The following is a 12,500-nucleotide window of genomic DNA, read 5'->3' on the forward strand; positions in this document are numbered from 1 at the left end:
ACTGTATCTTCTTGATATTGCTCCTTGCCTGCTTAAAAGAGAGTGAGAGTGAGGAAGTGAGAGAGAGACAGGGGTTTATGTGTTTTTTTCAGCATATTAGTAAAGAAACTGTTTGAGAGTTTTAATTTTTCATATATTCTCTCTTTCTTGCATTTTTTAATTAATTTTCAGCCTGTTTTAATTTTCCTGATATATTTCATACCCTCCCCTACCATCAGGACTTTCAAATCCAAGTTGTTAATCCTTTAACGATGGATTAGGTGATATCATATCATGGCCTGGCAGGTCCTACTTCTATCATGTAATATCACATCATGACTATTGTATGGACAGCATGCCAGGTGGTCAGTCACGTAGCAGTTGGCTGCCACCTCGGCAGACAAATAGCTCAAGGCATGAGGTCTGCACATTTCAAAATACCCTGACATTATGTCCAGGAGGAGCCAAACATGCCCATTGTTATTGGTTTAACTGTAGTTATGGGTGTCATATCTTAAAGAAATGGCAATCAAGATCCGGCAATCCTAGTTATTTGGTTCATGCTAGAAAACGGAAAATCATATCCTTTTCATCCTCCTTGAGCAGAGCAGGCCTGCAGAGGTATCAATAACAGATTCCATTAACTGAATTCACCTTTATTTGCAATTTATTTCAGAAATATTATAAAGCCAAATGTGTTTGCACAATAACATTTCTGCTCTATAAGAAGGGTGTGGGATCCAGATAAACTGCACTTAGATGCTTTTTTTATTAACAAAACTTTTCCAGGCATAATACAGGGAAAAATATGAATGCCTTTATAATAATTGTTGTAACTACTAGAATGATAATTTACTTCAGAGATATTATGCTAATTTATTCTTATCAGCTTTTTTATATAGCTTCTTAGAACATATCACACTAAACTCCATCAGTTCAGATGAAAAGTACGATACAGTTGACCTTTCTATCATGAGTCCTTTACAATAACTATACACCAGTATGGATGTGAGTGGTAAGAAGAAAGCAAATATTACAGCTGAATTGTTACATCACAATGAGATATACTGGAAAAAGCTTAAAAACAAGACAAAAACTGCAAAGTACAATTTATAGTCAGCAGGGTATATCAGTAGTGAACAGAAGTGACAACCATGATTGGTGCAATACATTAGACAACTAACATAATGTTCCTCTGCATACTTAGTGACAGTTTAGTTCCCTCACTTGCTGCCTGCTTTGCGAGCTCACCAAGCAGCAAAAGCCTAAGCATCCTGTATGAGGAAGTTTCAAATTTTCATAGTTCCACCTTTTTTTCCCCACTGGTTACTTTGTAAGGTAATAGGATATCCATGATAAGACTGTATTAAGTGATGTCCTAACTTCAGAGTTCAGAAAAGGCCAACAATCCTCCATCATATATATTCTGGCAAGTAAATGCCTAGACTGGGTATTTGTTTGATAAAAAATTGCCAAGGAGGTATACAAACTATCTTGGAGGAATACACGCTGTGGTTTGTTGGTCTTTTCCAGAGGAAGTACCACAGGGGCAATTTTGAAAATTTGATGCTTTCACAGATTACCAAGCCTTATTAATCCATTAACAGCAGATGGCATGATTTGCTGCCAAGGCAGAGTCGGTCATAGACGCGGATGGCACTGTGCCAGACAATGTAAACCTGCCATCCGACTGTATACATATTTTATTAAAACCGCAACCAATGGGTTAAGAGAATGAAAAGAAAGAAATCTTGAAATCTCCACAATATGAATATACTGAATTTGATAACCCATTGCTGACGGGCTAACACATCTTGCATAAGTTTATGGCATGACATACACGATGACAGTCATCATAGCATATTTGACATTAGGAGAGAGTGGATCACACTGTTTCTCTATTAGTGACTGATGATGCCAGTTGCAATTATGATTATTATGATTGCTGTAATATTTACCAAAATAGGTATACTTTAAAATCCCATACATAGATGGCACTACTCACTCATAACACCAGCAGGGAAGAAAGCTTTGAAGGGTGCCCATCCATGGTCACTGCCAAGCACTATCTTCAGAGAGTGATACACACAGCAAGATGCTGACCTCTGGCCAGTATGGCTGCCTTATACTTGTGGCATATGCAGTCATAAGATCTCCCTCCCTCCTCAACATCTCTTCATCTATTCCCATCAGAGATGGTTACTTCTTTTGTATTTGTTTATAAAAGTACACACATACTAAAAGGATAAAGTTGCTGATTGTCCTCCCATAAAACTGTAATGCCATTATCACACTGAGTAAAGAACATAATGAGCTGATATGGACCCTATAATCTAATATTTGTCTACTAAACCATCAATAGCCACTGTCAGATGGCACATAAAAGTCTCGCAAGATAGAAATAAAAATGAAAAATGAATATGGCTCTAGTATTATAATGAGTGAATGAAAGAGAGGGAAAAGTCGCGATATTGGATAAAGCTCCCTTGTTCTGAAATAAAACCCATCTGAGGTTCCTTGCAGATAGGACTAGTGCCTGTCCTGAGAACCAGTCAAGCAAATCTGTCCCCTTTTGCAATGAGTTCAAGACCATTTGTTAACTGCTGTGAAAGTGAGAAGTAAGGAGATCACAGTGTAGATCCATGAAATTTAATAAGCAGTTGTTGGTTTACCTTTGTATTATACAAACTATTTTTTTACCTTTTTATTATCTTTTCTTTATATTTTAGTGGTCTGTTTTGGATAATCACCCTCACTCATCTTTTTAGATTGTTTTTTTTATATGAGAGGACTGAAAATCTTCTCCACTTTTTTGTGTTTTCTCATGTTGTGAGACTTAATCCATTGTGGACGGAGGATAGATTCGCTTGCCCATTCCCCAGGATGGATTATATTTTAGAGAAAGGCAGTTTCACACAACATACTTTGAATTTTTCCACTCTATTTCAGTCACTCATTGTAAAACCAAAGTTATTTTTGTGTTTTATTGTATTGAGAGACTTATATGTGTCATGTGACAGGTTCTGTCAATGCTGCAGTTGACTAAAATTGTAGTATAGGATCCATATCAGCTCATTATTTTCTTTATACTCAGTGTAATAGAAGTATTACTGTATTATGGGAGGACAAAAAGCAACTTTATTTTTTTACATTTATGTACTGTCATGAACAAATGCGAAAAATATAACCATCTACAATGAAAATAAAATGAAGAGGTAGGGAAGAGGAAGTAAACCTGTGCTTATGACTGTGAGTGCCACAGTAAAGGGCCTCCGTACTGGCACAGGGACACATTTTAGACATTGGGCATGGATTGAGTCCCCTTCCTCTTCTCGTTCTGCTTACACATCCTTCATCAGCAGTACACAGCAAGAGATCAATAACTTGCTGTGTGCCATCGCTCTATAAAGATAGTGCTTGCTAGAGACTATAGATGAGTGCCATTCAAGGCTCTCTCTCCTGCTGGTGCTAGAAAAAAGTGGTGCCATCTAGGTTTTGGATGTTAGGTTTGCTTAATATAAATTATAGTAATTATGACTGCAATAATCATAAGCAATCCACTCCATACTCATAGCACAAAAAAAATAGTACAGTAATCCAAAATCCTCAAACATTATGTACGTCATGACACCCGTCGTCAGGCCAAAGCTCCTGTGTCATGTATGTCATTCATGACACCCATATGCAATGGGTCAAAGGAGGCATTGGAATGACCATGATAATGTTTAGACAAACAAATCCTACAGTTTTGTCTTTTAGTTTCCATAAGTGAGGAATATACACTGTATACTCAGTGTAACATCATTGTCACAAAAAATTTAAAAGAGGCATGAAGTTAGGTGAAACTAATTTTATTGTAACAAAGAAAAACAAACTATTTACAACTATAAACACCCTCTTCCTCACTCCTAGTGCCACATGGCAAAATGGCCAAACTGGCAGTGAGTGACACCTTATGTGCTTTGCATGTCAAAAACACTCATGGCACCAATATGTTGCCACCCGTCTGCAATGGGTTATAGTATATATTAATTACTATACTACCACTGCATACAATTATTGACCTCATTCTATTATTTTCAGGTGGTGAAGAAGTATTTTCAAATCCCCTGGCACCCCCAGGGGAAACTATAGTAGAAGAGAGGTAAGTGAAATTAATTGAAGTATCATCTGGATATAGCCTGTAATTTGAAAGAGAAAGAGAAAAGGTCATATCCTCAGACAGTAGATAGTACTAATCTTTCACGGTTCCCAGGCCACAGCGTCTCACAAATGCCGATTTCCGAAAGCTGCTGATGACTCCCCGTGCTCCTGCGGGGAGTCAGAAAGAACCTGTGTCTTCAGTGGGTGCAAAGACCTCAAGTGCAGAGCCACCAACACAGAGAAGAGAGAATAAAGATGATGTACGTGCAGCTGAAAGAAAAAAGAAGAAAAGGTGTGTTGTTTATTATCATCATTTTTTAAAGTTTGCATTGTGAAGAATATCAATAATGCCAGGTGAGATCACTTGATTTTTCTTTATTGAATGAATTATTTATATTCATGATCTCTGAACTATTTTCAGTTATTATGCTAAGATTAAGAAGGAAGAAGAGGAGAAAATGGCAGAGCTCGCGGAGAAATACCGTGACCGGGCCAAGGAAAGACGAGATGGAAAGAATCCAGATTACCAGGCAGAGGATCCTTCTCAGGCTGGCATGGGAGGCTACCGTGCTGTGGCACCTGACCTCAAGTCGTAAGCATCATTTTCTTAATTTTTATTTTTCGTATATTATGTATCTCCATTGACAACAGTAAGGTCTTCACCCAAGTAATGTGTATATAGGGCTACAATATACCAGTAAAAAGTGCTATCTATTCCATGGTGCCCATAGGTTAAAAGACACATTATGAGCAAAAAGAGATAGTAGATAACATTTTTCCTCTGCCATCATAGTGTCCCATGTACAGTCATTATTATCAAATAAGCATTCAAAGTTAGGATGGCAGTGCTAGAAATCCTGAATAGATCTGTGAGTCAGAATCAAAACTGATTGATTTTCCTTACTATCAAGAATAAAAGTAACCTTATCTGAGAGTTTTGAGTAAACCTCTGGGAGTTGAGTTGATGAAGTATACTGCTAACATTTACAAATGTGAGGACCTTAAATCCGTGACTATTTTTGTTCAAAATGCAAGACTGGGGGACTATGATATAGGTTTATAAGACATATATAAAAGTGTCTTTTAGTTTATTCCATTCTATTTTTTATTTTTTTTAATGCAGATTGTTTTAAAAACACTTATATAAAGTACTATGGAGTTATACATGTTTTAAAAGTGAATATGATAGTTTCCGCTTATATATAGATGGTGTGTGTGATTATTGACAATATATGTATATATAGCCTCTATCAGTGCAAACTATGATCACATGGATGATCAGTTTTTTGTGTGTAGCCTATAGTTCACTTACCAGTCAAATTTTAACCCATTCGCGCCGGATGACAAGCTGACACGTTTCGTGGTTTTTGCGTCGAGGTGTTAGGCTTATGTGTTCGAAAACCCCAGCATTACGACCATAGAAAGCAGGAATCACCCCGGCATGAATGGGTTAACAAGTATTTAGCATGAAGGTTAAATGTGAAGTCATTAATGTATAATGTAAATAACATAAACACATGCAATTTATGGATGCCAAAATTATTAATATGTTGATGTTGCTGTAATACACTTAAAAAAGTTTTTTTTATCAGTTGGATGCAAACACAGTGTTCTGAAATTTATGAATTTATCAATATGCTGATTCATTTGCAATATATATGTCATTAAATAATGCTGAGGTTTTAAAGGATATCCCCATTTTATTCTGTAATTGTTAAATTAATTAAAACAATTCATAGTGAAAGAGATAATTGAAATTATAAATTTGTTTGATAAAATTTATTATTAGTGTTCAACAGTTCACTAGAAATAATTTCTCCATAAGAATTAGAGCCTTCCTTTCCAAGTAAAAGATAGTGAGAACCCCATGAAACTTTAAACTTAATTCTCATGTTGTTTAAGCTAATAAATATATAGAAGTATGAACTGTTATCCTTTTCCAGTGGCCTGGATGCAGCTGAAAGAAGAAAACAGATGATTCAAGAGTCTAAATTCTTGGGTGGTGACATGGAACATACCCATTTGGTGAAAGGTCTGGATTATGCTTTGCTGCAGAAGGTTCGTTCTGAGATCCAACTGAAGGAGTCAGAGGTGATGGTTGAAGTAGAAAAGCCCACAGAAGGGCCCAAGGAGAAGAAACCACCTCCACCTCAGCCCCCAATGCCTCCACCACAGGAAGAAGATGAACTGACTTTCAAGTAATTTTCTCTGCTAAGTGTTAATGTATTCACTGTTTGATGTCATGTTATTTTACATGTGTATGGCAGGTTGTGAATACTTCACCTTAACCCAATGATGACAGTGTGTCACACCCATGTGACATGGCAAAGTGTGACGTCCCCGAGGCGATATTACATAGGCCCGGCGTAGGGGGTTGCCAGTTCTCGCCGGGCTCATCGGGATTGGGTTAATTGTTTTGTAGGAAGTTGGCATATGTGTTTTAAAATGTTATCTTTCTAATTCAGGTATGAGTTCAAAAATTTTAGAGGAAAACTTGGTTATTAATTAGGAGAGTGACCAATTCTGTGACCTTTTGTACAAAATAGATTCCAGAATCTACATATTGACAGTGAACCATTACATAATATTTCTTTCATATACAGGACTAATGTTGGCCGACGGATCTTCAACGCAGTCTTCAACACAAAGCAGTCAGAGTTTGTAGATTTATTCCTGCCAGGTCGTATGGCTTATGCAATTGATCTTGATGATGAAGTTGCAGAGAGCGATATTCCAACCACTATTATTCGCTCAAAGGCTGATCTTCAGGGTATTGAGGTAGGAATGTCATTTTCATATTTAAAAGCTTTTTTTATGATTTATTACTAGTTTTCCATTTGCATGTAAATAGAACATTTTGATGAATAAATCAGTCTATGCAGAGAATAGGTAAAGAGTGCTCAAGCATACATTAATTAAACATAACCAGTAGTTTTTATTCTGGAATTTATTAAATGGAAGGATAAAAGTTCCTTTCCATATCTTTACAGCTAGTGATTCCTAAATTTCATTAGATATTTTAATTTCTTTGAACCCATAGTGAAATTACCACCATTAGATTACTGTCAAAGCCAGGCTTACCTTTGATTCTTTGGATGAGCATTTGAATTTAAACATGTGATGTACCTGGTTTATCCACAAAGGCCTTTACCAGAACTTCTATCCACAGAACATGCAAGCAACATTCACAACCAATGATATTGTGATTCAAAAGCTGACGCAGATTCTCTCATATCTCCGCACCGGAAGGGCAAATAAGAAGCAAAAGAAGAAGGATAAAGGCAAAAATGAAGCTGTGAGTATATGTTGATGTGCTTCTAGCAATTCAAAGGTAGCACAACTAAGCCCAGCACCTCAAAAGTAGAAATTACCCAAGGGGAAATTAGTAATACAATAAGTTAATGTTTCTTTTCTTGTATGAAATTAAGAATTGAAGTGAGAAAATCCCCCATGCTTTTATGATAGTTGGGCTATTGGTTGTGCATAAATTGTTTGTAGTAAGTGGGATTTATGATGAGCAGCCATTTAAATAGGAAATGCAATCTAAAATATTGACCTATACAATTATTTTTTAATGGTTAAACATAGATTAATATTTTCTTTGGTAATTTTTCTTTTCTTTTCCTTTCTCTTATTCAAAAGTTTTTTTTATACATTCCAGGCTGGAAGAGCTGGTGCAGATGACAGTATTTATGGTGAAATTGGAGATTACGTACCCTCTGTTGGGAAGGCAAGCGACAGAGAGAAAGACAGAAGTGACAGAGACAGAGACCGTGAGAGAGGAAGGGACAGGGATCGTGACCGGGAACGGGACCGTAGGGACCGTGACAAGGACAGGGGAGACCGTGACCGTGACAGGGATAAGGACCGGCGGGATAGAGACAGAGATAGGGATAGGGATAGGGATCGTGACAGGTGAGTCTCTCTCTTTAGAAGAATTTGTTTGTATATTATTTTTTTAATTTGTTTATATTTTATACTATATAAGGCTCTAATATATGCATGTCTTATAATTCTGAACATTGCATCAAGTAACTATTGAAATGTTTCAAGGTTTTCTTCATAACAGCTATAACATACTTTACTGAATGAAGAATGATGATATGATCTCCCTTTATTATAGGCATGATCGAGACAGAGATCACGACAGGGACCACAAGCCTCGGTCATACTTCAGTCGGTCTGCACACGAGGAGGTGAAAAATGAGATGCGAGCAGCAGAAGAGAGATTGCAGGGTCAGTGGCCCACTGCAGCTGATGTTAAGAATGATAAGATGCCATCTCAGGCACCACAAGGGGCTCAGCAACAGCAAAGCTCTCAACAAGTACCACCACATCCAATGCTTCCACAGCAACAACAGCCCCAGCAATCAAAGTAAGACTTTTTTTTTATATATATTTTTTTTAATTAACCTGATAATGACTGGGCAATTTTGGCTCCACCTGGTCTAGACACAGGGGTATTTCAAGCTCACAGGCTTAATGCCTCAGGCTATTTGCCAGGCAAATAGCCAGAGCTGGCTGCTGCATGCATGATCACAGGGCTTGCTGCACATACAAAATACTATGATGTAATATCTTCCCCAGTGGCAAGTGCTGACACCACATGAAGTTATATCATGTCACCCAGCATTAACAGATTGAATAAAAATTTCTGTTTTTTTGAGTAAATTTCTAAAGTGGTAACTGTATAACATGCAATGTATGATAAAGAGTGAAATGTCAGGTGAAATACAGTAATATAGTGATGTATAACATTAGATTCATGAACTGCTACTAAAAGAAAATTTAAATCTTTGTACCTAGGGTGAGCAGTCTGCTGCAGAGTGACGACTACTACACAGAATGCTACCCCGGCATGGCAGAGATGCAGGATGCCATAGATGATTCTGATGATGAGGCTGACTACACAAAGATGGACATGGTTAGTGACATTGGTTTGAGACTTTTCATCCTTAATGTTTAGATCTAAGGTTATAGCAACTTCAATACAGTAAAAAATCAAGTGTATACAGTTTATGAAAAATGGAAGAAAGGGTTGATGAAATGGTCAGTAAGATTGAGTAAAAGGAATTATGCACTTGATGAGACAGTAGTCACAAAGGTGTAACTTACTTTAGCAAAGGATGAGGAATGGCAGTGTTGATAGTTACAGTATATCACTAATGATAATAGTAATACAAAAAGGGTTAGTTAAGAATGACCTTTTAGGTATAATAAAAGACAAGGAGAAAATGACACAAAATGCACCACATTTTCAGGGTAACAAGAAGGGTCCAGTTGGGCGTTGGGATTTCGACACACAAGAGGAGTACAGTGATTACATGAACCAGCGAGAAGCCATGCCCAAAGCAGCCTTCCAGTATGGAGTGAAGATGGCAGATGGAAGGAAGACCAGGCGTATAGGGGGAAATAAGGAGAAGGATCGGAATGCCGAGCTGAACAGGGAGTGGCAGCAGATTCAGCAGATTCTTAAGAGACGCAAAGATACAGATGCCAACACTGGTGGCCCGTAAGTTTCAATATTTCTGTCTATTACTACTGATTATTCTTCTTTTTCTCTCCACTCCCTCTTCTCCTCCTCTTCCTCCCCCTTCTTTTTCTTCAATTTCATCTTCGTTTTATGATTGCCCCCCTTATTCTCCTTTTCCTTTTCCTCCTCTTCCACTTTTCCTTTTCATTTCCTCCTCCTCTTCCTCCTCTTCCTCTCTTCTTCCTCTCCTCCTCTTCTTCCTCCTCTTCATTATTTCAATAAACAATCAGTTAGTACACCATAAATCATATCAATATCATGTATTTATTATTTCTAAGAGGTTACTTGACCCATTTTTCTTTTCCTTTTCAGGGAGAAGGCACCTAGGTATGACTACTAAAAATCTGTTTACTTTCTGTATATTTCCATGAAGATATATAGGTTTCTTTACAAAAAATGATTGATTAAGCCTTACAAGAAGACCTTGAATTAGTGTTAGTATTGTCTTATAAATATGCTAATAATGAGTGTCATACAAACTTTAATTTTCAATAATTGTCGAGAGTTGTTATGTGGTGGTTAGCAAGAGGAATCAAGTTTGGACATATGAAATATATAGGTAAAGGTAACTGAATTATAAATGAAATTGAAAAGTAGCAATTTAAAACAAGAAAACTGGAAGTACATAAGGAAGTACAAAGAAAAAATGAATTATTGTATCATCTGAATTTATTATTAGTAGTAGTATTATGTATAACCACTACTATTATATATGTAGAAGCTGACCTAGGTAATGGCAGTATGTATCTGTCATATGGATGAATTTCTTTTCTAAGATTAGTTTGAATAGCCAGATGTTACCAATAATTTGCATATTGAAATGAAGCAATGAAAATATAGTTTTGCTGTACTGTTTTTTTTTTAATCTGTTAATAAATTTTGAGTCACCTTGATATTGATTATTGATCCCACTTTAGCATAACTGGGTCTGGCCTTTGATATAAAGATGATTTGGAAAGAATGAAACATATTCACAGAAGGCATAGTATTTTATATGTTTAAATTACAATATATATATGTGTGTGTGTGTGTGTGTGTGTGTGTGTGTGTGTGTGTGTGTGTGTGTGTGTGTGTGTGTGTGTGAGTGTGAGTGTGAGTGTGAGTGTGAGTGTGAGTGTGTGTGTGTGTGTGTGTGTGAGTGTGAGTGTGAGTGTGAGTGTGAGTGTGAGTGTGAGTGTGAGTGTGAGTGTGAGTGTGAGTGTGTGTGTGTGTGTGTGTGTGTGTGTGTGTGTGTGTGTGTGTGTGTTGTGTGTAAAACAAAGAAAATATTAGTAATATGTTACTATGTATTGGCAACAATTTATTTTAGTATAGAAAGAGAAGCTGATATTTACCCAAAGTAAGAAGCAAGTCTCAACAAATGTAAAGAGATTTGTCAAGTTTTCAGTTCTTTTTATATCAGAAAGGCATTTTGAGTGAAATTTATAAAGGAAATATCCAAGGAATCCATTTGTTGCTTTCACCTTCAGATAAATATGTACTGAAAAATTAGTATAGGCACACCACATGATTACAGTCTTGATTACACTGCTCCAGCTAGCTAATGTGTTATAACACTGATTTTTATTATATATATATATATGTATATATATATATATATATATATTTATTTTATTTTATTTATTTATTTTTTTTTTTACCCACTCACGACGGGGGCATTCCAGCCTTGAATGTCACAATGCCGGGGCTTTCGAGTGCTTAGGCCTAGATTAAATGGCTTGCACAATACTGTGCCGCCCGGCCACTGGGCTTTTGAATGAGCGGTACAGTACTGTACCACCCGTCCAGAGAGTGTTAAGTAATAAATGGGTGTAGTGATATTATGAATTAAATGTAACACTATGAAGAACCCTGCAACTCGCAGAAGATGCAAGAATACTCTCTATTGTTGATTCATAATTATTGTTTATCAGTTGTGATATACCTGTTGTTATAATACTTAGAGGAGGAATGAAATACTGTGCTTAAGGGATTTCATAAAAAGAATATCAGTATTTCCATGTAAAAGAAATAAATAAGGTACAGGATGTATAGGCTTCTACATCTTTTTGCCTTATCCTGCTAAGTTCCCATTGACAATACTTTGTTAAAGGATATAAAAAAAAAAACCCCTCAATCAGTGGGAAATTTATTTGGAATCACAAAACCTAGATGCACAAATAAGAATTTATGATTAATCCATGTGTAGTGCTTTTCACAACATTACAGTAAGAGTACTTTTTAAATGTAGTATTTGTTATTATATTTCTCATCAGTATTTTGATTATGCATTTTTGTGTGTGCTTGCATGACAAAATTGAAGAACCAAATACATATATGGTTAAATGTGATATTATAAATGATAATAGTTTTCTTCAGATGCAAGTGATCTTTAGTGACTCAAATACATGTGCAAAAGATTCATTGTTCTTATTCAGTGAGTATGGTCTGTATTGATGATACTCTTAAAACTCTATTTTTTTGCTTGTGATATAAAACCCATCCTGAGCCCTTATATCATCTATAAGACAGAAATGAATGTTATCAAATGTAATACTTCCAAAATCCTGATTAACATAATTACTGTAGAGACTGGAATCCAAGGTTTTAGACCCCCTTTTCCGGGCAGTTGCACGGTTCACTTTCAAGAGAGTCATATGAGGGATTGACTCAAAGTGGTTGGTGACAACAACATTCTTAATACGAGAGAGAGACTCTTGAAGGCTCTCAATGACAGAAATGAAGGCTGCCGGAACATCAAGTTTTACATACAATTCTCGATCACCAAAACTTGATAACTGTCGAGCCCTTATAATTCGCTGAGGATTTTCATCCTCAGAACTTCCAACAAGGTCTTGAATTCGTG

General features: G+C 36.5%; 2 protein-coding genes across 2 annotated transcripts in view; one reads left to right on the forward strand and one right to left on the reverse strand.

Moving 5' to 3' along the window:
- The window catches only part of beag (IC cytokine homolog beag), a 12,049-nt gene extending 1,501 nt beyond the window's left edge, over window positions 1–10,548 (forward strand). The window contains exons 2-12 of the mRNA XM_086541420.1: window positions 4,063–4,123; window positions 4,235–4,414; window positions 4,544–4,714; window positions 6,066–6,320; window positions 6,726–6,900; window positions 7,292–7,417; window positions 7,784–8,037; window positions 8,246–8,497; window positions 8,929–9,046; window positions 9,384–9,634; window positions 9,968–10,548. Coding sequence (XP_086397546.1) covers window positions 4,063–4,123; window positions 4,235–4,414; window positions 4,544–4,714; window positions 6,066–6,320; window positions 6,726–6,900; window positions 7,292–7,417; window positions 7,784–8,037; window positions 8,246–8,497; window positions 8,929–9,046; window positions 9,384–9,634; window positions 9,968–9,995 — 1,871 coding nt within the window. The 3' untranslated portion in view covers window positions 9,996–10,548. The remainder of the gene's footprint in view (window positions 1–4,062; window positions 4,124–4,234; window positions 4,415–4,543; window positions 4,715–6,065; window positions 6,321–6,725; window positions 6,901–7,291; window positions 7,418–7,783; window positions 8,038–8,245; window positions 8,498–8,928; window positions 9,047–9,383; window positions 9,635–9,967) is intronic.
- Window positions 10,549–11,767: 1,219 nt separating this feature from the next.
- Window positions 11,768–12,500, reverse strand: part of LOC147472551 (uncharacterized) — a 2,772-nt gene continuing 2,039 nt past the window's right edge. Inside the window, exon 1 of the mRNA XM_086541427.1 lies at window positions 11,768–12,500. This exon is cut by the window's right edge and continues 2,039 nt beyond it. Coding sequence (XP_086397553.1) covers window positions 12,100–12,500 — 401 coding nt within the window. The 3' untranslated portion in view covers window positions 11,768–12,099.

This window comes from Penaeus japonicus, unplaced genomic scaffold, assembly GCF_977035675.1.
Source record: "Penaeus japonicus unplaced genomic scaffold, GWHDUDI00000001_assembly GWHDUDI00000001, whole genome shotgun sequence".
NCBI lineage: Eukaryota > Metazoa > Arthropoda > Malacostraca > Decapoda > Penaeidae > Penaeus > Penaeus japonicus.